Source organism: Catharus ustulatus, chromosome 11 (genome assembly GCF_009819885.2).
Source record: "Catharus ustulatus isolate bCatUst1 chromosome 11, bCatUst1.pri.v2, whole genome shotgun sequence".
NCBI classification, from domain to species: domain Eukaryota; kingdom Metazoa; phylum Chordata; class Aves; order Passeriformes; family Turdidae; genus Catharus; species Catharus ustulatus.
Window position 1 is genome coordinate 83803 of NC_046231.1, and position 26538 is coordinate 110340.

General features: G+C 42.7%; 2 protein-coding genes across 2 annotated transcripts in view; both read right to left on the reverse strand.

The window, feature by feature from the left end:
* LOC117001520 (hydrocephalus-inducing protein-like) overlaps nt 1-16311 on the reverse strand; it is an 80560-nt gene extending 64249 nt beyond the window's left edge. The window contains exons 1-5 of the mRNA XM_033069935.1: nt 16261-16311; nt 13980-14096; nt 13136-13234; nt 10059-10193; nt 8503-8702 (exon numbers count right to left, since the gene is read on the reverse strand). Of these exons, the coding sequence (XP_032925826.1) occupies nt 8503-8702; nt 10059-10193; nt 13136-13234; nt 13980-14051 (506 nt within the window). The 5' untranslated portion in view covers nt 14052-14096; nt 16261-16311. The remainder of the gene's footprint in view (nt 1-8502; nt 8703-10058; nt 10194-13135; nt 13235-13979; nt 14097-16260) is intronic.
* Nucleotides 16177-26158, reverse strand: LOC117001677 (hypoxanthine-guanine phosphoribosyltransferase-like). Its single transcript, XM_033070140.1, has 9 exons — nt 26141-26158; nt 20673-20779; nt 20069-20246; nt 19665-19727; nt 19096-19113; nt 18823-18902; nt 17782-17831; nt 17036-17111; nt 16177-16225 (listed from the first exon to the last, which is right to left on the reverse strand). The coding sequence occupies exons 1-9, from the start codon at nt 26156-26158 to the stop codon at nt 16177-16179; spliced, it is 639 nt and encodes a 212-aa protein (XP_032926031.1).
* Between the last annotated feature and the right edge of the window lie 380 nt (nt 26159-26538).

The window sequence follows — 26538 nt, forward strand, 5'->3', positions numbered from 1 at the left end:
GCGGTACTAGACCAATACTCATATTTTGGTAAATCATTTGGCAACTCTGGTGGGACACTTCTCTCTGGTTGAGGGGCCAGCGGGGTTCAGGACCCCTCTAGGGCGCCCACCTGGGATCTTCCTAGGAGGAGGGCTCCTTTTCCTCGCTAGCACCCCGGGAAGCAGAACTAGAACTGCCGGAGACATGGACAAAAAGGTATGTTTAAAAATTAAAGATAGGTACCTTTAAGAGAAGCAAATTCATAAGACACTGCAAGACATTGTGCGCACAGTGAAAAGGCCTAAAGTGGATTTGCTTGTAAGTTTCCGCGGAGCTTGAGCTGGCTTGTGTTCCAGGTGAGGCTGGAACTTGTGCCCCGTAGTGGGGGTGTATTGGCAGGCCAGTGGCAGCTGTCAAAGGTAGAGCTTGTGCGGCAGTGGGTCGGCCGAGCTCGAGCTGGCTTGTGTTCCAGGTGAGGCTGAAACTTGTGCCCTGTAGTGGGGATACAGTAGCAGGCCAGTGGCAGCTGTCATCAGTAGAGCTCATGTGGTAGTGGATTGGTGGAGCTCGAGCTGGCTTGTGAACTTGTGCCCCGTAGTGGGGGTGTATTAGCAGGCCAGTGGCAGCTGTCATCGGTAGAGCTCATGCGGTAGTGGATTGGCGGAGCTCGAGCTGGCTTGTGTTCCAGGTGAAGCTGGAACTTGTGCCCCGTAGTGGGGGTGTAGTAGCAGGCCAGTGGCAGCTGTCATCAGTAGAGCTCATGCAACAGTGGGTCGGTGGAAGTTTTATTTGTAGTTTAAAGCAGCACGGTAGTGATTTCCAGCTTGAGGCACCAGCTGCGGGCATTGGGGTGTGATGACTGCATTTTGGGTTTGCAAAATACAGCGATCGCAGTTTGTGCATGCCGAATGTGTGTGTGTGTTTGAGTGTGCAACTTGTTTTTGTGAGCTTTGTGTGCTTAAACTGTGAGTTAGTGGCGCGCTGTGTGTTTTATTTTGTGTGTTTTTAAGAGTGCGTTAGCAAAAGTTTTGTATGTGTAAGTTGTGAAAAAATTTTGAAATTTACACCTGAGTAGTAAACACCTAAAAAATGGAGAAATTTGGAGCACTTGCATTATGTGAATTGCATGAGCTAAGCTGTGTGTGTGTAATTTAACTCTGTGTGTGTGTAAGTAGCAAAATTGTGGACAGCGTATTACTGAGTGAGAGCAGCACTTGTAATTAAGCTGTTTGTTTTGTGTTTAAAAGAAGTGAGCAGTGTGAGACGATCTAAAAATTATGCCCAACATAGTCCAGTGTAATCCCGGCAACAGACATTGGTGGGGTGATCTGAGTTTTTTGCATAGACAATACCTTTGTTTCTGCTCAACCTTGAAAAGTTTTAATTTTGGCTGTTTTAACTGAGAAAAATATAGCTAGTTATTTGTGAAGTTTTAGAATTGCTGGTGTAAAGAGTTAGTTTCTAAGTGCAGAGGGGTGAAGCAGCGACATGAGTCCAAAGTTGCTGCCCGCCCCCCCTCCCCACATCGCAAAGAAAATGTGTCTTGGAAAAAAAAATTGACAGATTTTTGGTGTGGCTTTATGAATATTTAACCCAAGGTATAATGAGAAAGGTTTGGTTTACTAGCAACCTGTAATGAGCAATTTAAAAGAAAGAAAAAAATAAATTTTTGCTTTGTTATTTCATGTAAGTTTTGTAAGTAAAGTGTTTGAGAGTGTTTGGTTGTGATATGAGTTTCCTTAGAGGTGAATAAAAAGAGTTTCTCTTCAGTTGTGCAGTGTGTGTAGTGAACATTTTGAAACAAAAATGATTGCAAATTTGTGTTGAAAAAGAATAACCATTTATCTTGGTCAGTGACCTGAGCTTTAAAAGAGTTGTTTTAGGTGAGTTGGTTCACTGGTTTTTTATATTAACCCCTCTTTTGTTGGTTGTTTTAATTTCTTTCCTTTTCTCTTTGCTGGTATAATTATATGTCAGAGAATAAAAAAATTCAGAGAATGATCCCAAGCTAAAGGAACTTCCCTGTCCAAGAAAGAGCTGTGACTTTAACCCGTAAGTTGTGTTTTGTTGTGCAGTTTGTTGAAAACTGTAAGTTTAATAAATATATAAGTCAAGTATACCTAAAAATTGAATTTATAGTAAACACAAAAGCAACATATTTGATGTTAAATTAAAGATACCTATAATAAATAGTTATGCTATAATAAAGGGGGCTACCGGCCAGTTTGAAAAAGCATATTTTTGCAAAGTACTAAAGTATAAATTGGGGGAACAGTAGAAAATTCATTGATTTTTGTATATGCCTAAAGCTCCAGCTGCACTTTTAGGCAAAGATCTGCTGGAAGCAAAAATAATATTTACAGATGAGGAAATTAGTTTGGAGGTAAAAGATCAACAATATGTAAAATTGTTAAGCCTAAGGTTAATAACCAAAGAAATTGAAGCTGAAAATAAAGAAAAATTATTAAGAAAATATTAATCAAGTGTTCCTTAAAGTGTGAGCCTCTCATATGCCAGGGAGAGCAGAGAATGCTCTACCAGCACAAATCTGGCTTAAAGAAGGAAAACAATTGATAAAGGTTGAACAATATCCCTTGAAAAGGGAAGACAGAAATAAAATTCAAACAGGTTAGTACAAAATTTAAGAGATGTTAATAAAACAATTGACATTTTGTTAACTTATCTGACACCTTAATTAACCTAGTTTACTGTTTTAGATTTAAAGGATGCTTTCTCTTGCCTCCCTCTCCATGAAGCCAGACAGAAAATTTTTGCATTTGAATGGGAAAATCCCAAAACTAGATCTCAAACTCAGCTCACATGGTGTGTACTACCCCAGGAGTTCAAGAACTCCCCTACCATATTTGGAGAACAGTTGGCAAAGGATTTGAAGTCTTGGGAATCCCCACCAGGAGAAAGACAACTGCTTCAGTACATGGATGACCTCTTAATAGCCACCCAGATCCAGAAGGCATGTGTGGATTAGACGGTAAGCCTCCTAAACTTTTGGGCCTGCAGGGGTATCGAGTATCCCAAAAGAAAGCCCAGATGGTAAAACAAACAGTTATTTACCTGGGCTATGAAGTGAGTGCTGGACAAAGGACCTTGAGGCAAGCCTGCAAGGAAGCAATATGCCAAACCCCAAAACCCCAGACAGTAAGAGAACTGAGAACCTTTCTAGGCATGACGGGGTGGTGCAGACTGTGGATTTATAACTGTGGATTGTTCATTAAAACCCTGTGTGCCTTAATCATGGAAGAGAGCAGGGATCTTCAGTGGACAACAGAAACAACACAAGTCTTTGACCAACTAAAAAAGGCTCTTATGTCAGCTCCAGCCCTGGGACTTCCAGATGTGAGTAAGCCATTTTATCTGTTTTTCTCACGAAAAACAAGGGATTGCTCTGAGAGTACTAGCACAAGACCTGGGGCCATACTGGAGGGCAGTTGCCAACTTCTCCAAACAGCTGGACATGGCAGCCAAGGGGTGACCAGGGTGCCTCAGAGCTGTTGCAGCAGTAGCAGTGAACATCCAAGAAGCATGCAAGTTCACCCCAGGCCAGAAGATGACCGTGCTAGTATCCCACACAGTGTTTGAAGTCCTGGAAGCAAAAGGGAGACACTGGCTTTCCCCACAAAGATTTTTAAAGTACCAGGCCATACTAGTAGAATAAAATTATATTGAAACTGTAGTAACTAACATTGTGAACCCAGCTTCTTTCCTCAGCGGGAGTGAGGGAGAACCAGTGATCCACGTCTGCCTGGAGACCACTGAAGCCACCTACTCCAGTGCCTGGATCTGAAGAACACCCCTCTTGAAGACGCTGAGACCTGGCTCACCAATCATCAGTAGAAAAGGACATGCTGGGTATGTGGTTACCACATGCAGAAAGCTAAAATAATTGCCTAACCTGGGCCTTAGAGCTGGCAAAAGAAAAGAAATCAACATTTATATAGACTCAAGGTATGCATTTAGAATGGTCTATACACACAAAACTTTTGAGGGGGGAAAAAAAAAAAAAAAGAAACTGCTGAACTCACAAGGGAAGACACTAAAAAGTGAGCTCAGAATTAGAACAAGAAAATATGCTGGTGGACAGAGAGGCAAAAGACGCAGCCAAAGGTGAGGTCAACACTAACTCCAGATGGAAAGATCTCTATTGAAGGTAAGCCAATATATAACAAAAAGGATAAGAAACTTACTAAAGAAGAAGAAGCAATTTATAACCAAGAGGGGTGGGCTGTAACAAAAAAAGGAAAATTGTAGTACCTTTCTACTTGTTGTGGTCATTAGTGCTAAAAGAATATGAGAAAACACATTAAGATATAGATGCCCTATGCAATTATTTAAAAGATAGAATTCTAGCTAGAAAATTATAAGGCACAGTAGCACAAGTATCTCGTCAGTGTGATTTTGCCTCCAAACTAATCCTAAAACCTTTCCAAAGCCTAAAGTTAGACAAATTGGGAAAGATTGTAGACCTGGGCAGCAATGACAAATTGATTTTACGAAATTGCCCAGGAAAGGGGGGTATTGCTACCTATTAGTGTTAACAGATACCGTTTCAGGATGGCCAGAATCCTTCCCTACCCGGACAGGTAAGGCATGAGATGTGACCAAAGCACTGTTACAAGAAATAATACCATGCTTTAGAGTCCCAGTCACTATATCTTCCAAGAGAGGGCCACATTTTACATGGTGGCCCTAAATAAACAACTTAAAGAAATTGGAAGATATGTGACTGGAGCCCAAAGCAGATAATTAGATGAGCCGGTACATGATGTACAAGCTAGAAATTAAGTATATGTCTTTTGCAGAGAAAATTTTGGAACCACGGTGAGAAGGACTATTCCAGTCCTCGCCACCTTCATAGCAGTCAAGATCAAAGAACAGAAAGCTTGAATCCATCACCCCTGAGTGAAGAAAGCTCCTAAAGAAATTTAGAAGATTGCACCAGGTGACGGAGACCTGAAGCTGAAATTCACCAGGAACAGCGAGTAATGGACTTAAGTTTTCAAGGACATAATGTGAACATTTGTGACCCTTGTGGTCATTGCTATAACTACAATCCCTACTCTCATAGGGCTTTTAGCAGAACGTTAATGGTCACAAATGCAAGTATGTGAGAAAGGAAAAAATGTTTAAAGTCTGTGAATTTGCATTCATAAAAATGGGTTCCATGAAGCTCACCATCCACCTATGGAACTCATCCAAGTTAGTCCTAGATGCTGTGACAAATGCTTAATCATGTGTCCCAAATTTAAACTTAAAATTGAAAGATGCGCAGCAAAAGGTTTTAATCTTGATTTTAACATCACTGAATTGAGTTTGACAAATCAAAGCCAAACAATTCCACCAGTGTCAAAGAGGACTGTAACAATGTAAACTCTGATTATTTCAAAAGAAAAAGAACAAAAATTGAGCGAAAAATGAGAACTCAAGTAAGTACTTCTGCCATTTGGCCAGAATGTGCCCCATTTCTCAAAACTCTTTTTATAGATTGTACTGATTAGACTGCTTAGCTTCAAAGCTGTAGGCCTTCTAATTTTAAGAAAAAGAGACATTTCACTGAGATATTAAGAATGAAATTAAGAGTTTTAAACACAATAGATTCAAAAGTGTTAATGAACAAATTAGCTATGATGGAAAGTAATTTGGCTATATTATAGCAGCTTTTGCAATATTTTTTGTTAGCATTAAGTAACAATTATTACAATTAACCAAAATATTACCAGAATAGAAAAATATAAAAGAGCGAGACCAAGAAGTAATAATTAAAGCACTAAACACAGCTAGTGTGAACATTTCTCTAGCTCTTAAATGCACTCAAGCACAAATGTGGATGCAGTTATTTGCTGCCACAGTTATCAAAGAAGATAAAAAAAGAGCATTCCCTGATAAAATTTACAAAATTGTTTGGGATAATGCCTCTGAAATGAAAAAGAGCTTCAATCTTGGTAGGTCTTGGTCAATTTCACTTATGACCCTGTAACAAATATGATAGCAGCCTTCAATTTAACTATACACAATGCATCTGTGAACTTGATACATACAGTACTCGCTCTAAGACTAAATCATGAAAGAACTGTATTGTACACTTTTGAACATAGAATGTTCAAGGCATGAGAAATTAAGAGAAAATGGCAAACCATTAACCTAGAGCCCTGTTCTATGAAGAAACAATTGAGATATATATGTGAAAGAACTTTAGAATATGACAAAATATTTGCCAGAACACAAAACAAAGCATTTGCCACTTTGAAATGCATCTAACCAACCAGACAACTTCACTTGTGTATATAAGACAAGGCTGTGTCTGTCTCAAAACAGCATGTCCTATCATAATAATAGACGACCAAATCGTAGATGAGATTCAATTCAATTTATGTGTTTGCAATTTTACTAAAATTAAAGGATGTGACTTTTCCTGTCGGGCACCTGTAATATCACATCAGTACATAAAGGCAAACCTAGTTACTGTGCAGAAAATATTGCCTGTGCCTATAAGAATGAACTTAACTGTAGTCACTCAGCTACTGAAACATCAAGAATTAAGAGAAATTTTAAAGGAAATTCAAGATGCAGGGAAAATGACTCTAATCATGATACACCATGACATGGAGACCATAAAAGGAGTTTTCAACTGATTTTAGTTAGCATAAGTTTAATTTTGTCTACTGCAATGCTTGTTTAGAATTGGAAGATACTACAGCAAGTGGCAAATTTAGCATCGCTATTGAAGGCATATGGCTTGGTCTTAAGAGATCATTGCCATGCGCCTTGGATAGATGAGGAGGAATCCCCATATTGAGTAAAAGAATTTACTCATTTCAAAGGAGAAGTGGGGAATGAAACGCTAATCTTAGAAAAATTAAGATTTTAGTTAAACTTAAATAATTGATTGATCATCTGTCATCTCATGTTTGCTCAGGTGTGCTTACAATGGGAAAAGACGAAACTGGTAAGCAGGCCTGAAGAAGCACGAACAATCACAACCAGAAACCCATTCTTTGAAAAATTGAAATATCCCCAGAAATAATTTGTATTGTCATTAATAGAAAAGGGTCGAAAGTTCAAGGCGGGGAAGACTCGCCTTACTTCCTCCTTTTAGGACCCCTCCCCATAAAAACGAACCCCAGACTTAATTCAAGAAGCCAACCACGCATGCTAATTAGCCATTGAAGCTAATTACCATAAGAAGCAGGGGATGGGAGGGGCTGGTATTATGAATATGTATTTATTTAAACCTTTTGTCAATAAATAGACTCTGTGACCACCTGTAATTTTGCAGTGCGTATTAGGGGGCTACCCCACGCTGCTGCCCAGCACTGAATAAACATACCCTTTCTAACTTTAAATTGTTAGAGAGTTTTTTGTCCATCACAGTTGAGTATCGGTACTAGACCAATGCTCATATTTTGGTAAATCAGGAGTTTGGTGATGAATGCATCACACGCAAAAATAAAGAGAACATCTGGCAAGCTGAACTTTACTCATGTCAGCAGTGACAGCTGATGAACTTGCTTCAGGTTCTGGTCATTAAGGACCTGTTGCTGCAGTTATGGGCCTGACCTGTTCCCATTACCACCAGTGAGAACATCACTACTGGCTGATGGAGAAGCCTTGGGCCAGCAATGGTTATGGGCTGGACGAAAGACTTTGGAGAGAGGGGAGGAAAGACAAGGCCCCACCAGCCCCAGATCCGGATTACTGTGTGTGCTCCCACATCTGCCCCGGCGTGACACCAGGACTGCTGCAGGTCTCTGCTGGGGCTTGGGGTGGGCAAGGATTTTTTTCTTATTCTTTTACCAGAAATTTCACCAGAACAGAGGAGCTGCCAGTTAAGGGAATCCCTGACCAAACTTCACCCCTCCATTGCATTGCATTGCATTGCATTGCATTGCATTGCATTGCATTCCATTCCATTCCATTCCCACTCCTGCCCCATGTTACATACTCTTGCTCTCAGATGGCAGGATGGGAATAACAGAGTATTTAAAAAGAAATCTCAATGAAAGGGGACGTGACCTTGTTCAGAGACTTAAATCATGTGTTTGAAATTTTGAAGTGCCTTTCAAAGGTTTGTCATAGAACAGAAGAGGTGACTCATAGCCTCAGCTGACAAGGGAAATCAGATCATCCTTAAGTAAGAGGAACTGCAGTGGCTGCCCACAACACAGCTCATGTTGGGCATCTGATGCAGGGACCACAGGAAAGCCACGTGCCTGTGGCCTCCCAGAGAATGGGTCTATTTGGCTGACAGTGGTGAGGAACCATTTCAGAAGCTGCTTGTGCCCAGGAGGGCACATGTTACAGCAGCCTCCAGGAAATGTGGGACACAGAAAGCTCAAAGGCTGCATCCTGCATAAAACATGAGAAGCAACAGCAAACCCCACATGTCCTGTCCATTCCCAGCCAGGGCTGCAGGGCAGCAGCTAGCATGCTCTGTTTTTTTTGTTTCTCTTTACCAGCTCTGTTATCACCCAGAGGTGTTTTGCACAACGACAGATGAGCTGCCTCACCTGTGGGTGTTCAGCTGGTAATGAGCTTCCAGGTTACTATCATTGTGAAGCAGCAGAATCTTCTGGGTGCTGTACTTGACTGGGCACTTCGAGAAGTCCAGCTGGTCAGGGAAGTCCAGCATAGCTTGGGTACCAATGGCCCGAATTGGCACAACTATCCTTTCCATTCCAGTGATGCAGATGAGCTCGTGGGAATAATCCTACAGGAAAAGAAACTAGCTCAGCACAGAGCATTTAGTGCATCCCCATGGCAGAAAAAACCCATTTCCTATAACCCTTCAAGGGCATCAATTTACCTATTCCACCCCAAAATGAACGCTAACTTCTACTAATATGTCACATTTTAAAGGTACCAATGTACTTTACAAAACCTATCTCAGTGGCATTAAGCTCTTGTGTCACTTGGGTCATACAGAAAACTGCCCTTGGCCACCATAATTTTTACTCTATATTTTAATGATGTTAAATAATTCCTAAGTCCCTTCTAAGGAACATGGAGCTAGGGAACACAGGACATTCCTCTTTAGGTTTCTTTATTCCAGCTGTTTGAGAATAGGGCAAAGTGTTAAACTGACTCTAAACAGCAAAAGGAAGATGAGAAAACAGCTGTAACCAAAGAGCTCCTGCACCTCTGGCCTGGTGTAGAAACATCACTTGGCTCAGAACTCCCCTCTAACTTTGCCTCTCCTACCAAGGCAGGAGAACAGTGCTAAGAGATACCAAAGAGCCTATCTTTGTTTCCCTCCTCCCTTCCATGCCATGTCCTAAGCCCTTCTGCATGAACAAGCCTCCAGATCATAGCACTGAGATCAGACTTGCCAGGGCCTCAGCACTGGTATTCAAACCTCCACACAAAAGCACGTTTGGCACGGAATGGGTTCCAGTTAACAGCAACCACAGTGACAGGCATGAAGACAGAGCCACAGCAGTGTCACTGTCACAGGCTCTGGCATCACAGGTCTGCCTGCAGGTTGTACCTGCACTACACGAGCTCTTTCAGGCAGGTATCCAAGTTCCCGAAGCTCACCAACCTCCTGCTGACTAAGGGCCCCTAGAGCTCAGTGTGCCTGTGCCAGCACATCCTCTGCCCTGGCCTTGCAGCTGTACTATGGTTGGTTGTGCTCTGGGACAGCACAACTGCAAGGCTGGAGAACAGAGGGTGTGAAAAAGCACCATCTTTGCTCCAGCCCAGGGTGAGGCAGGGAAGCTACTGCCAGTCAGGAAGGAGGAAAGCTCTCTGAGCTCTTAATTCCTCTACTATTTTCCATAATAATTAAACCCCTTTCACTATACCTAGAGATGGCCACCTAGAGATGTCATTTTCATACTGTTCCCTGTACATCTTCCCTTGGAAATACTCAGCAACATGCAAGGAGGGGAGGCAGAGCCTGTCAGGCCTGGGTGCAGTGCCTGACAGCACATACCAAAGTGTGACTGGCTGCAGGCTGCCTGCCCACAGCCTGGAGCTAAGCTCACAGCATGGGATGGGCCATACCCAGAGTGCAGGGAAAACATTGGCTTTGGAGATAATTCTGTTTTGGCTCCTCCAGTCTCACCTGGTTCTTGTTAGGAGTGAAGCGGATGCGCACAGGAGAAGATGTGCCTGGTGGTATGATGTGGTATGCTTCATTGGGGCACGCCAGCTCAAAATAAGGCGAGCTCGCCATGGAGATCTTCACCAGCCGATTAAACTGCAGAAAAGAGATAAAATGAAGATTTTGCCTCTTGTGTAAACCTGTCTGTGCCTTGGTGACATCCTTCCTTGACCCCTTTTCCAAAGCACTTGCAGCTGTGGAGGTACAGGCACATAATTCAAAAGGGTGAACTTGAATCCCTTCTGTCTGGGTCCAGCATTTTGGCCAGGGGCAGTAGGGCAGTGCCTGGTAGGAAAGAAGGGCCAAGCAGGTCAGCACCAGCAGGATGGAGACAGAGCACCAGAACCAAGTCATCTGCATACTCAACAAGGCCAAAAAACCTGCTGGCTTCTGCTTGTAGACAAACAGTTGCGTTCCAAAGGACGAATGTGATACCTGAAAGCAAAACAGCACATTATCCTGGGGGAAGGAAGAAATTCCCTTCTAGCAGATCAGGTTTGGGTAAGGCAGTTCTTGGGATACAGTCATACAGGCAGACCAGCAAGACAGGAGACCAAACACTGTGGCCTTACTGGGAATAAAAGCAAACCTGAAAAGCAGAAGGAACACAGCAAGACAATCCTGAAAACAAGGAGGTGGCAAAGAAAATTTAAATTGGCAATAAAGCAGCAAGGAAGAATCACATAACGATGAGAGCAATCAGCTTGCCAAAGGTGACAAAAACACAGACAGGCTATGCCTATTGACTGTGAGCTTCAAAGGCATTTTCACAGTGTGGTTCCAGTATTAAAAGCCGGTCTTGGCCCTCCAGGGGTTCTTGCTGCCTATGCAGCCTAGCTGGGCTGCTGGGTATTCCTGCCTGCAGCCAGCAGGACAGGTTCTACCCTTTGGGATACACAGACACGGCAAACATACATTTTCTAGCACACAGCTATCACGCTCTGAGCACCAAAATGCTCTCAAAAAGTCGAAACTGGATGAATTTGACTCTCTCCTGTCTCTTCCCACTAGCCCACTCATGGCACAAGCCTCATCTGAGAAAATGTTTCCATTACTGAAATTCAAATGGTTTCTGATTTTCAGTTTTCCTTTTTACACTGGAACACAACTGTTGATGTTTTTCAACTCTTTCCCTCTCAACTATCTTGGGAAACTGCAGAACAATCACAATTTCTTCAAGTGAAGGTGAAAACCTCAGGAGCACATAGCCTTGGATGCACTGTGTTTCTCCAAACGGAAAGCAGAGCACCATGCTGCTTTTGGAAAACCTGAGCAGAGTTGGATGAAGCTTAGCAAGAGCCTGAAGTGGCACCTAAAGGCCTCCTGCTGCTTCTGCTACATCAATCTGATTCCAGAACTGTTTCAGAATACATTTCTTGCAGTACCAATGCCATTAATTATAAGTGATTCCAGCATAAAATGGAGAAGACTCAGCCCCTTAGCTTTGACTGTGACCTGCACAAAGGGAGCCAAACAGGCTGAGAGAGGCAGAGATTCCTACCAGGAACTAAGACTAGCCAAGGAGACACAGGATGTGGTATACACTCAAGGCAAGGTTTGAGGACAGGTAAGAACTATACAACTCTCAACATTCCTATCAATCCAGAGCTTTCAAGAGAAGAACACTCCTTTAGGATAGATGTCATCAACTCTGGAGGCCCTGGAGCCTGCCTGAGAGGCAGCAATTTCCATATTCTGGAGAGAAAGGCCCTAAATTGTGAGAGGGACATTAAGGGCCTAGAGAAGAACAGCTTCTCCCCACAGTCCTTTGCAGTTTTATGTTAATGTACCCCAGTTGTACTTCCCTGGCTGGCCCATTGGCCTCTCCATCCCTTTTCCCCTTATATGTATGCTCCCTAGAATGTTCTCTCTTCCCTGCTTATCCATTGGGCCAATTTTGCTACAGTGTCCCATCCCCTTTTACCCTACTGGTTGTCACCCTTTACCCTGCCTTTGTACTACCCCTGAGCCCTCAGCCCGTTGGCCCTGATGCTCTGCTCTGCCCCCTGTTCCCCATATTTAAACCTGGACCTTTCACTGTCCTTTTGTCTTTGTTCCTGGGCCCTTTGCCTGTGCTGGAATGAACCTACCCTGCAGAACCCTACATAAAGACCCTTCCTGTCTCTCCTTTGTCTGTTGTAGGAGTTATTCAGTGTGTATGATTCTTCCCCCGTGAGTGAGCCTGTGCTACTGAAGCGACTCTATTCCACTACTGGAGATGCTTTTAGAGGGTTGCAGCACTGCACCATTGCCCACTGCAACAATCAACCATCAAAGCATGCCAAAATTCCCAGCACAGGAAGACTTCCACCATCTTGCAGAGCAAAGGTTCCGAGACATTTTCTTCTGGATGTGCTGCAGCAGATAACTTGGCTTTGCTGCACTCTATGGGAATTACACCACTCTCCTCTTTCAGCACAGAGTTAAAGCTCCACATTCCAGCACTTACCTTGTCCTTATTTATGAGAAACAGTACCATTTCAGAGACTTCATGAGCGACGAAGTTCTGAAATACTATCTCTGATGGGGAAACCCGAAACAAGCAGCTCTGTTTCGGGGGAGCTGATGACAACTGGAGAGGCAAAAGAAAGCAGGGAGAGGTTCAGCTGCTGGGAGGAAGGTTCATGAAGGAGAATCTTACACTGATCCAATTAGTTCTGTTACATCTGAAGGAATTCCTGTAGGTCCCTTGATGGTGACCACATCAAAGCAAGAGGTGGCTATTTCAGCAGGAGAATGGCAAATGGCAATTTTGTGTCCCTATCTTTGTGTCCCCATCCTTCTCCCCATTGTTTTAGCAATGGCAGCTACACTCCAGCAAACCCCAGCAGCTTCAGCAGAGGTTATTTGTGTTGGCTTAGTGCAGATCAGGACTCCAAGTCCACCACTACCTGCAGTTTGCAGTGACAAAAGGACTTGGACACTTAGGTATTTTGCTGGAGGCAAGCCTGTCAAAAGCACACACCCTCTTCAAACTTCCCTATCAAACAGAAAGGAAAAGAGCAGGAAAAGCCTACCTTTTGACCAGTCTTACTCACTTCTAAAAATGAGTGAATTTTGGGCAGAAATCTCCCCTCAGTGCTGGCCTGCTTCTTCCTGTTGAGAAACTTCTCTTTTAGGAAGGCAGAGGGAAGTAGCTGAAAGGCAAAAAAACCCAAAAAACAGCTAGAGTCTCAGAAATACTCTTGACCACAGAGGCTTTTCTTGGTCACTTGCTACTGATGAGTAATTTGTGATCTCATTGTCTAGGACAGTTCTGGAAGTTACCTGCTGAAACACTTAGCATCAGTAAATTAATAATACAGATTGCAATGCAGATACTCCAACCACATGGCTCTGTCCCATTAGCTTCCCCGTCATTTGATGTGACACGTTCGGGGATTTCTGCTCTTTGGGCATTTGTTTCCTCTTTATTGTCATTGGATTGAGGCAGTGACCTTTTCGGAGAGTGGGGAGAAGCTCTCAGAACCTCAGCACTGGGGCATCTTTAACCAGACAGCAGCTGGTTTGGAACCTCTTCTAGCTGGGACCAGCCATGTCTCTCAAGGCTTTGGGCAGAGTTGGAGCTTCCCTAGCCTCATGTGCCCGAGGGCAGGTTGGTCAGAGCAGCACAGGTGAGTGTCCAGCCTGACAGAAGGAATTACTGTGACAAAGGGAAAGCAGCACGTGCTCAGGGCTTCAGTTTTACATTGGCTGAACCTGGCTTAACTTGGCTCCGGTGGCACAGCCAGGCAAGATGCTGGACTGTCCCTGAAGCAACACACGGTGATCCCTACTGCACCAGGACAGCCCCCACCGACAGGAGCACAGTACAAAGAGGTGGGGAGGGGGGTCTGCAGCTTCACAGCGGGAGTTTCCAGCCTCAACACAGTGGGTACTTACAGTAATAGAGTGTAGTCTTTCCCTGGACAAAAGACGAGGTGTCGGTGTCTTTTTCGGGAATGCAGAAGCCATTTTGGAGGGAGGATGTCACAGATGAGTGACAATGCCTCAACAAAACTGCAAGGAGCAACAACGGAACTTTAAAAATCAGAACCCAATTCATGGCAGACTCAAGGGATATCCTGGTGCTAAAAATTTTATATTATTTGAAAGTAGCTAAGTGCTTGTTTGGTGTAAGTAGATAGTATTGTTAGGCCTCCAGTTGGACTTTATTTGAACTATATGGCTATGTTGTGCAATTCAAAGATGGATCATACTGAAACCTCGACCTAAAAATCTGAATATTAATAATAGAACAGACAAAGCTGTAGCTTGAATATTACTTAAGTATTTTTAAGTGGACCTCCTCTTCTTTAGGATAAACACCCCCTGCTGTCTCAGCTGCTCCTCACAGGACTTGTGAGAGACTGGAATGTTATGCCTAATGGCTTAAATATTGTTATAAAAGACTTTTTGCTTAATGTGACAAAAGTGTAAAAATAAGCTGTGACCACCAAAGCCCATCTCTCCCTGAAAATGCCTCCTGACTGGAACTTTGGACTGTGAGTTAAGCCGCCTAAGGGAACTTAAGTTGAGATAACAGTGACACTATTGTCCGATTATCTCAGGTCTGGGGAGAAGTAAACAAGGCTGAGGGAGAAAAAGTTATTCACAACAAAATCAAGCCCAGCAGCTGTCCTGAAAATCAGCTCTGTCTGGGTTCAGGGTGGGGAAATCATAGCCACAGACTCATCTGCTGAGGCCAGGTTTGTACATGAACCTTTTATCAACAGAGGGAGAAGGAGGAAATTTTGGGTGTGTGGCATAACCTCTGGTAACAGGCAGTGGACACCCACCCTCCCTCACACAAACTGGCTCGGCTCTAAAATTCCCCACCCCCAGAAGGCCACATCTAGGGGACATTCCCGTGAGGGACAGCTGAGGGGGTGTCATGACCCATCAAAGTGCCCCCAGACCATGCCTGAGGCCTTGGACCAGATGACTGCATGGAATGCAAAGCAACACAACAGATCTGAAAATCCAGAACCCAATTCATGGCAGACTCCAGATGTACTGGTGCTAAAGATTTTATATTATTTGAAAGTAGCAAGAGACAGTCAAACTTGCCCCGCCCCTGGGCAGTCCCACCTTGCCCAAGTCTGTACTAATCCATTGGAGTCCTGTTTTGCAAGACCTCACTAGAGAAAAGACCAGAAGAGGATTTAATCATATGCCAGTGGGATCCATGGAAAGGTGATATTTTCTACTTAATCTGTCTCTATCACTCTCTTTCTCCCTCCCTTCCTATTCCCCCCCTCCAACCCCAACCCCCTCTTTTTCAGTTTCTTTCTTTCTCTCTCTTCCTCATGTCTTTACAAACAAGCTGTGGGTCTGCTGGTAGATAAGACTAGCACTGGGAGACAGAAGAAACAATGGGATTCATTCCACTGATTGATGAATGGGAAAAGACATTTGCCTTTACAAACAAACTGTAGGTTTGTTGATGAATGAAACTGGGTATTGGAAGATGAAAGAAACAATGGGGGAAAAACTATGAATTCTGTAAGAATTAAAAATTAAAAGGAAGGGTTATACATTAGAGGGCAATCTCAGGTCTCAGGTGTTCTGGGAAGTCTGTGCCTCTCAAGTACCTCAGCCAATGGGGAGAGAGAGAGGGAAATGCAGCCGGGGAAATAGGCTAAAAAGGAGGCTGCATCCTCCAAAAATCTGAGAGATCCCAGGGGAATGCCCCATGGCCTCTCCTTTTATTTGAATAAAGCAAAAGGGACTCCTCTGTCTCCTTTTTGGACATAGACCTCTAGTGTTTGTGGATTAATTTCCCTGACACTCACATTCACTGTTACATAAAATCCAGACTTTTCACTTTGGCATATGGTCTCATTTGCATCTTAATTCAGAGGCATCTCCTTAATAATTTTAATAACCAGATCATAACGATTCACTGAAACTTGAACAGAACTCATCCACCTTTAAGCAGTTTAAGTAATCACTATAGGGAAAAAACCGTATAGACTAGTATATTTAGGAAATGTCGCATTTCTTCAGTGAAAAAAAAAAGCCTAATCAGTAGACCGTATATTGCTTATCCACTCAGCTCTATATGCCACTGAACAGCTGCACCCAAAGACTGGCATTATCACATCCTGTATTTCCCTTTGGCATTCTCTTTCAGAGCACAGATGTGACAAAACCAAAAAGTACAACTTTAGCCAGTCTTTACCTTCAACTGAAATTCAGGACTCGCTCGCAGAGACCAAAGCTCTGCGAGTTCATGATTCGCTCGCAGAGACCAAAGCTCTGCGATTTCAGGACTCGCTCGCAGAGTCCTGGCAACTGACGCAGTTTAGCTGCCCGTACACGCTCCGGCTGCGAACCGCGAGCCAGGAGCGCGTTCAGCGGGAGCGGAGGCCGCAGGGACGTCACAGACGCGGGGGCCGCGTTCGCGGTAACCGGGCAACCACGGCACCCAGCAGGCGGGGCGGGGCGGGGCCGGGCCGGGCCGGGCTGGGGACGGCGGAGCTGGGCGGGCCTCGCTCCTTCCTACCGTCTCGCCTCACTCACTCTTTGGTTCCGCCTTGTTCCCGTCTCGTTTCCCCCTCGATCACGTCTCGATAGCGCCGATATCGGCAGAGCCTCGCACCCAGCTCCGGCCGCTGGTGACAGAAGAGCAACAGACAAATATCCAATTAAAGTCAACTTACAAGTTATTTGCTTTTCAGATGGGGTTGCAGATTGTCCTGCAACATGGCTGAGCCATGAGAATTGTGGAGTAGAATTATAAAAAGGTGAAAGACAAACATTTCTTGTGCACCTCCAATTGCATTACCAACTCAACACCTTAAAAATGCTTTTTCTCTTTTAATGGAAGTTTCTAGCTGGAATTGAAGGGCATTTAATCGTTCAGAAGCTCTGAGTAGAACCAAATAGTCTTCCTGGGTACCTCTGGTAGGCAGGTACTGAACACTTGGCAGTGGAGGAATGTGAATGTACTTACATTTAGATCTCTGAAATATTCATTATAGTCAAGAGCAGATCCAACCACAAATTTATCTGGAATTTCAAAGCCTGTATCTGTAAGAAAATACAGTTCTTTTTATACTTCAGTGGTGTAAGTAGCTTTTAAGTGCACAGTTTGCATTCAACACATACTTGAGCTAAGAGTAATAGGCATAATCTTTCCTTGAGAATCTGAGCTGTAAATTGATGACAGAGGTTAGAATCTAAACCATTCCCATCAGGCAGTAATATAATTAGGGTGTTAAGAGAATGATTTTTATTAACAAAATAATTATTTAAAACCTCCTTATGAGTTGGTCCTTGGGGAGAGACAGGACTGAGATTTTACTTGAGTGAAAGTAGATGAACTGTGATTCAGTAGGACTTTTCAGTTTGGAGACAAGGCAAGTTTAATAATGCCAAATGTCAAAACAAATGCCCTCTAAGATCAAAGCAAAGCAAAACAAAGTTGAGGTTTGATTATCTAAATAGTTAAATTTGTATATCAAGTAGCTAAACCTACACTCAGGCCAACTAGGGGAAAAAACAGTCACGAGGTCTCAGGATAGCATAGCTGATCATTAGTTCACAAATTTGTATTTGCTTTTTATTAGTGTGTATCTCCCTTTCTCTTGGCATTCTTGAAACTTATGTGCCAGTCATCAGATGTGCTGCCTGAAGTGAAATTTTAAGACTTTGTTTTGGAAAATACAGAAAAAAAATACTAGAAAAACACGATACTTACAGTCTGGTCTGTAACCTGGACTCTGACGTGTCCTTTTAACGAGCAGGCTGTAAGGCAGAGCAGAGAAGGTCGGTTTTTAAAGTATGTCTTGCTCTAAGCTGTAGACTTCCCTTTTGCCACTCCTCCCCATATGCTTCTAAAATCATGCACTTAAATTGAAACAGTGAGATTGTTGCACAGAAGGACTTAGTGTTCAGCCTTGTAGTGGAGGGAGAAGCAAAGACTCTGATCTGAGTTCATTCTTTATGTCCAAGTGGCTCTACTTTGTATTCCGTTCCCTTCAGTCCCGTGTCTCAGACCATTGCCCTTCCACGTAGCAATGCCTCAGGACAATAGAACAGCATAGAGGGGGAAGCATGTCCAAGTGGCTAGCAGTGATTTTAGTGAGGAGGGAGGCAGGGAGGGAGAAAAGGACAATTTCTTCTGCAAAATCATTTCTATTCTTGGTTTGCCTATGCACTTCAGAAGAAACTGAGGACCTCCTGGACAGTCACTAGAAGGGCTGTCTGAATAAATGGTGCATAAAGCAGCTGTTTCCATAAAGCACTGTGATTACTTGACAGATACAGGGATATTCCACAAAATTTCTATTTAGAGAAAAGCAGATCTAGAATGCCACTTGAAGCCATCTCCCAAGTTCTGAGAGACTCCTAGATTCTGGAAACTTCTACGGTTGAGGATATTAAGAAATATTTGGTGTGTTATCATTCTAGTATTGAGGCAACTGAGGTGGTGTTAGAAAACCTATGGAGAGAGATGAATTTCTTTGAAACGTAAAGTAAGAAACAGGGAATCCATCAGATATTATGGACTACACAGAAACAGCCATAAAACCTTTTTTTATTAATTTGAGCAGTGAAGATGGTAGTGCATGGGTAAATTTCCCAGTTTAAGAAACACTTAATTTTTAAGCAGCTGGAAAAGGATTACTTCCTGCATTTGCTTCCTCCCCCCCAAACTTCAAGCCAAACAAGCACCTGTCAGCATACACTAACTATTCACCCAGATGATTTGAATATGTTAGTTAGTGGCTATATCCTTACAACTTTTACCATCCTTGGTTCCTTGTCTTTTATTTTTGAAAGCAGTGCTTTCATTGTTCCACCAGTCTCAATAATGTCCTGAAAGAGAAAAAAATAAATTATTCTTCAAGTTTGAGAGGAAAACCAGACTGTCAGTGGATTAAACTAGATCATACCAACCTGGCAACCCAGTAACACAATTAATTACAATTTTATAGGTAATATGTATTAATTTGAAAAAAGGGGAGAAAAAAATCCATGTCATTCTACCCCTCTTTCAATCATTACTTACCTCTACTACTAACACATTCTGGAAGAGATTACACAGGGAAAGAAGGGAGAGAAAAGAAGATACTTAAATGGCAATTTTCAGCAAATTATACAGCCAACAAAAGCACACTAAAACCCTGAGTTACAAGAAAATTGCATTGATTTTTAAAGGAGATTGTCACTTGAGCTACTGACTTTACTTTGGTGCTTTCTGAAGAGTCTTTCTGTAAGTATTTATGAAAGCTTAAAATATGGTGATAAAGGTACCTATGTCAGGTCTATATATTGCTCTATGTATAGCACTAGAATTCTAGAGCCACACTGAATGAGTCAGTTTAGTGTGGTTCATTTCTGGGAGTTATGGGATAAAATGGAGAATGGGATCTTTGGGGGCACTCATTACTGATCACGTCAAGTTTCCACTGAGAGCAGTGGAAATTACTCACTGTTTCAAAGCCCAGCAACTGTTTTAAATCAATGTTAAATGGCTGGAAGTATGCAATATCAAAATCTTTATAAGAAAGATTGATTTCCTGGAAAATACACAAGAACAGTTGTTTCTCTTGAAAAGCTGAAGATGCTGGTTCATACCTTCCCATTTAGTGCAGACAGTTCTTCTCCATCAAAACTAATATTTTCTGCAGGTGAATCATTCTAGAAGGAGAAAGAAGAGATGGAAGTCACATAAAGCACGCCCAAAAGTGTCATGCTCTATTTGTTGGAAAGGTGTGCTACTTTTGCTTTTTGCAAGAAGAGGGAGTTTGGGATCTCCCCCTGGCTTTGTCATGTTGAGTATTCTGCTATATGTTTATTCCAGTGAATGTTTAATTTCCACCCTTTGGGGCAGATCAGTAAATCAGTTCCTTTTTAATATGTGATTTGAACAGAATGTTCGCATAAACACAATTATTGTGGGGTTCTTATGCAAACTACCAGTATTTAGAATGCCAGTCTATGGAGAGAGTCAATTTTCTGAAAAAAAGAAAGCTGCTTACTCTGCTTACTCTGACAAAATCCACGGTAACAGGCACAGATTTATCAACATTTTGATTTAGTGCTTTTATGTAGTCCAGCAAATCAGCAAAGAATTTATAGCCTCCTTTAAGGACACAGAGTGCAACAATGTGATGACTTCCCATGTCTTGCATGATATCTCTAGCCAAACGCTCTGTCCTGTTAGGAAAAAAAAATAAAAAGAAGAGGAAATTCTGGAAAGTGTTCTGTATATCATAGTTGGTTGTCCATATATTAAGCAATGTTCAAGTAAAAATTCTGATCTTGCTGTTTGGTTTTTATAAGTAGCTAATTGTGACCACAGCAAGTTATGTATTTGCACAGCACAAACTGATTTAATCCATAAACCTAAATACTGCAGGAGAGGTGGACTTAAAGATATTTGAGGGATCATGGAAGCTTAACTGGGCTTGTAGAGGAAGCCGCTCCATAAATCCCCTCTTGTACTAGACTTTAGGACAGAAGTGTAAGAGGTGCAGGGTTTCCATGTTTCTCATGGGCCGCACAGGGCAGGACTTCAGTCTTTTCATTTGGAGGGACAAAAATTGGCATCACTGTCCCTACTCTTTTTGTTTGCCCTCACACCTGTCCAGAATGAGTCCATGAGGAATGAAGACTTTTTCTAAATCTTCTTCATAATGCTTAGGAATGCAAAACAGATTTTCATTGTAGCCGCTTTCCTCATCTCTTATCTGCAAGGTAAAGGGAAGTAGGTCTAAAACTAGCAACCAAGCCGTACAAGAAAAAGCTTTCAGTCTCTGATAGTGTGAAGAAAAAATTCCTCCCCCCCAATAATGTGTCAAAATAAAAATATTTCTGAGAGTTTTTAATCTTTCTCTAGAACAATTTACAGTCTGGTAACTCAGGAAATAGTGGCTGAGTTGTGAATGGAGTTGTGAATCGGTAACAAGTACTTTGCCCAAGTCATTATGAGATAAATTCTTGACCATCATGGACTCATTAAAAAAGCCACCCCAAACAATAACAACCTCCCCTCTTATTCCATTTGCCTTTCTGCAGAGCTCAGTAGCTTGCTCCTGTGGTAGACAAGCAAAAATTAGAATGTAAAGCAAAGAGATTGGGATTACAGGTCAGCATGTGACTTTGGGGTGCTGCTTTACCTTGACTATCGTTTTCCACTGTGTAAAAGAGAAAACTCTGCCTCCTAAGCATGAATTCACAACTGAATGTTTGGCATTCCAGCCATTATCTGTCTCAGAGGACAGGGAAGATGGCTCATCCCAAAGGAGAAGCTTTGGGAAGGCAGTGGGAAGAAGCGAAACTGCAGAAGGTGCCTGTAGGTGGGAAGCAGTTGTGCTGTTTGCCCTTGGAGCAGAGTGCTCCATGGTGTCTGAGGACTGGCCATGGCTACGTCCCACAGATCTGGACCTTAACACTTTTGCTACCAGGATTTAGGATTAAAATTCTTTATTCAACATGCTGGTTTCAGGCTGTTGCACCCAGAGGTGTCTGTATGTCTAGAAGCTCCATAATCTCTGTTAGGGTTTCTGTTCTGGCCCCAAGCAGATCTGTGTCTTTGGATTCTACCTCCCTTCAAGATCCATCCATTCTTGATAGCTGCTTTGTTCATTTATAAAGTGGTGGTACAAAACCAGGCAAGGAAAAATATAAGGAAGTAGAATTGTGAATAAGATTTATATATAAGTTTTAAAAATAAATTTAAAAAACTCCTTCAAATTAGTGAAATTTTTGTCCCACCTGATACTGCCCTGCTGTTGTTAAAAATGCAGAACTACCTGAAAGAAAAAAGTCAGAGCTGGCTCAAAGCTTCACTAGTGAAAAATAGGTTATCTACATACCAGTTACATTCCACAGAACCCAGTAAAGCATCTTGTTAAAGGCACAGAGCTGTGGATTTGGCAGTAATAGCATAAAGTATTGCTAACAACAAGTTAACACCTGCAAATTCCTTAGTCAGATGAATTGTTTTTAATTCTCCTTTTCTTTGGCATAGGAGAGATGAGTACAGTAATTTCACCATTATTAGCTGCACCATTTTGAATAAGTTTCAGTCCCAACCTGGAAGTGTGGCTAGTGATCCGGAGTGGCCAATATGTGAATGAAAATCTGAGGTCTGCCCTTACCTTGTACCGCGGTGGTCCTGTCCTGAGCAAAAATGGATTGAAATTGATGATTTCCCATTGTTCCAACGATGAACCAGTCAGAGAACAGCTTATTGCCTGCCTGTGCATGACGGCGTTACTGGCAGGGTGGGAGGTGTTATCAGGGTGAGTTACCTCAGCATGGCTGTGGAGAAGAGACTAGCGCACAATGCCGAGTTTACATTGAAAGCAATCGACTATGCAAAACAATATGGGAATAGACCTGCAGCTAGAGAATTCAACATTAATGAATGCATGGTACGCAGATGGAGACAGCAAGAGGATGAACTTTGTCTTACAAGAAAGACAAAGAAGAGTTTCCACGGCAGAAAAGCAAGGTGGCCAGGGCTGGAAGACAGACTTCACTGCTGGATTTCTGAGCAAAGAGCAGGTGGCCGAAGGTTATCTGCTGTCACCATTTGGATACAAGCCAGAACAATTGCAAATGAATTGCATATCGAAGAATTTAAAACAGGACCGTCTTGATGCTTCTGTTTCATGAAAGGGTGGCAGCTCTCTCTCCGTACAAGGATGACAGTGTCTCAGCAGTTGCCGGCGGACTACGAGGAAAAGTTAGCCACCTTCAGGAATTACTGCAAAAGCAAGATCTCTGAAAAAAATATACAGCCACATTGTATAATCAACATGGATGAAGTCCCCCTGACATTCGATATGCTGCTGATGTGAACCCTGGAGCAAACCGGAACATCGACGGTTCCAATAAGAACCACAGGGAACGAAAAGACATAATTTACAGTTGTCCTCGGCATTTTGTCAAATGGGCAGAAATTACCCGCGATGGTAATCTTTAAAAGAAAAACATTCCCTGAAGACAAATTTCCAAATGGAATAGTTGTTGCAGTGAATCCAAAAGGCTGGATGGATGAACAGAGAACGAGGACTTGGCTAATGGAAGCTTATGCTTGTAGACTGGATAGGTTCTTTAATCAGTTGCCGGCACTGTTGATTTTCGATTACATGCGTGTGCACAAAACCGAAAGTGTGAAAGCCCTGGTGGAAAAGATGAACTCGGAGCTTGCTGTAATACCGGGTGGTTTGACCAAAGAAGTGCAACCTCTGGACATAATCATTATTCATTCCTTCAAGGCAAAACTGCGACTTCTGTGGGAAAACTGGATGGTGGAAGGAGACCGTTCCTGCACAAACACCGGGAGGCTACGCCGAGCAAGTTATGCTACTGTCTGCCAGTGGATACTGGATGCCTGGGGTAAAGTAACAGCCACAACTATCATCCAAGGGTTCGCGAACGCCGACATCGTTCCTGGACTGACCAGCAATGCCATCGAGAGTACCGAAACTGATGACTCTGAGGATGAAGATACGGGCGATGTGGGTTCAAGTTTGCTGGATGTCCCCATAGCCCAACTGCTGATTTCCAATACGGAGGATGAAGAGTTCGAAGGTTTCATGGAAAATGAAGCCACTGATGAAGTGGCTGGTGAATGAAAAATGAAGTTGTTTAAAAGTTTGATCAAAGTGCGTGATACTTCTCTGCATTTTATTCGGTGTTTTCAGTCTTGTGTGGCTGCGCGGTTGGCCATGCTTGCATGGATGAGTGGGGGAGCTGGGCCACGCTGGCACAGAGGAGGGGGCACCGAGCTGGGCTGGTGCGGATGAGCGGGGTGGCAGTGCTCGTGTAGATGAGCGGAGTGGCGGTGCTCATGCGGATGAGCGGGGTGGCCGGGTCGGGTTGGCGTGGATGAGTGGCTCCGCTTGGAGCTCAGCCACCCACCTGCCTGCCCACGAGGCTGAGCGGCTGTTTAAAGGCAACGCGGATCCGTTGGAAATACTTGCAAAATGACCACACTATTGTTCATGTCTTTTTCTGCTTGTAAATAACCCTTGCAGGGTACACTGCCGCAGCTATTGTCTGTATCTTCGTTTTGCTTGGAAATAATGTTTCCAAGGTCATCACCTGCCAGTAAACCCCCATCATCCTGCAGTTCTGTTACTAGTTGGCAACTTTGTGGAAGTTTGCCACGAACATGTGGTTTATAATCCGGTGCGATTTATATATGGATGAAGACCTAAACATTGCCGACACCCGGACGTGCAGCTTATAATCAGGTACGACTTTAATCGTGAAATTACTGTACTTAGGAAGAAAAGAAAAATTAACTGTAGGAAACAGGAGTATGTAATTACTTGCAAAACTCATGGTAGCCAAAAATGGAATAACCAGTTACTGCCATTTATTTTAAATTGGCTGCAATTTAATTAATCCTGCATTTATAGATAAAACTAGAGACTGGGTTAAAGAAAATTTCAGAGAACAGATTATAGTAGCCGAAGGCAATGGGTATAGAAACTCATCCTTGCTGGATTGAGCATATTCTGCAAGTACTCAAAACTGATCAGCCCTTATGGTCCCAGAACATGCCAAATGACCTCACAGTTGAGCCCTGGGTGGGTGGCAGCAGTGCTGTTCTGCCTGGTTTAGTTACTATTTTATTTGTGGCTGAAGTCAGTGAAGTGAAAGCTTAAGTACAGGATTGCTTTTAGATCAGGTTTGTTTGTGCCGTGTGGATGGTGGAGAGATGCTGGCAGTGACACTGAGATTGGCTATGGGTCGGATTGTGCCAGAGCACTGAGAGCAGCTTTAGTGAGTACAGAGCTGTTCATGGCTTGATGTTTGATTGACCCAGCTGGACAGCTCAAATCTGACACATTTCTGCCTCTAGGAGGCTGCTACTGATGAATACACAGGCAAGCTATGAGATTCTGACTTAATTAGAAGCATTGGTCAAAGAAAATGATTATTTGAGACTACTAGTAGAACACATTAGTGTCATTATCATTTCAAGTATCAAAAAAAACCACCTTTAATGATAGTCGCTGACACCACTATAAAGGGTGCTGTTTGTTTTTGTTGTTGGGTTTTGGTTTGTTTTGTCTCCAAGATTCCCATGTCTATTGCATTCTGCTTAACTGCAACTTAAATGCAGTGATAATGCTCCCTGCAATTTGAGCAGTTTATCTTCCCTAATCATTATACTGATTGCAGCATTTAATGAATTTGAGCTTTACAATCTGCTTTTGCTTTTATAAATGCAGAGCATTTCTTCTGCACAGCAAGTTAAAGGTCAGCATCTTGTCAAAGCTGAGCTTCCTGCTGCACTTGATGAGTGACAGCACAGCTGCTTCAGCTCAAGTGAGGGATGAGTTTTGTAACTGGAATAAAGGTAATCCTGAGGCATACAGGTGTCAATAGTCTTTACTACTTAGAGCTACTCCAGCAATGCAGCTTTGTACCTGTTACTTGGTTTAACAACTCTGCTCATTGAGGGTCTTGAGTACAAGCAGTATCTGCTACAGCAATATCTTCTGTGTGAAGCATTTTTTAAAGCCTAATGAAAAGTTAAAAACCAGAACTTTAAGGATTGCATCAGCTTGAGCTTCATATCAACCTTCCGTTACAGGCTCATTAAAGCCTTTGCATTGTGGCACGTGATGAAATACAGTGACAGCCCATAATAACAAAGCAATCTATTAAACTATCACGGAAAATCATTAATTTTTCAATCATGAGTTTATAACTTGAGGAATTAGTTGTTTAGTTTAGTTTCAGTCTCATCTGTTGTTCAATTACTGATGTAGGTTTCTAAGTGGAAAAAACAACAAAATTAACTACAGCAATTTTGTACAGTAGAGAAATTCATAACTATTATTTTGTCAGCACAGAATGAAAGAATATGAATATAGGTACGTTAAAGTCAAGTAATGTCATACATTTGTAGGAAAGGCTCTGCTCTGAAAGCCATCTTTTCTGCAGAGTAAATATAAGAACCAAAGCCTTTAATTAGTCAGTATTCCTAATGTTCTGCTATTTTTGCTGAAGTTGACCTTTCCCTTCCAGCCAACACTCCATTCAGGCAAATAACCAAACACAGGGACAATATGCTTTCTTACCTGTAGTCCATGAGCCATAATCCCTCTTTGAACTATATACTCTTGCAGAATGAGTTGGTATTACTGCTGTAGTTTGGCTTGCTCTGTTTTAATCTTCTAGTTAGATCATGACTTGCTTTTAAGAGGTCAAAATTGCCATCTTTCCTGCAGGAAGCATTACTTTCTTCTACTAATGCAGTGACATCACAATCCCAGGGTTTTACCCAATCAGATTAACCAGAAATAAAATGGGCTTGAGCCCTGCTGTAACCAATGAGAGTAAAAATGTGGGGAACAAGGGAGATGCAAAAGGGAAACTCACGAGTCAAATTAATGGGAAGGACTAGGTAGAATAGTGGGGCTTTTTACTGAAAACACCCATCAGATATTTGGTTGTAGCAGATGGTAAATCAGTGGTG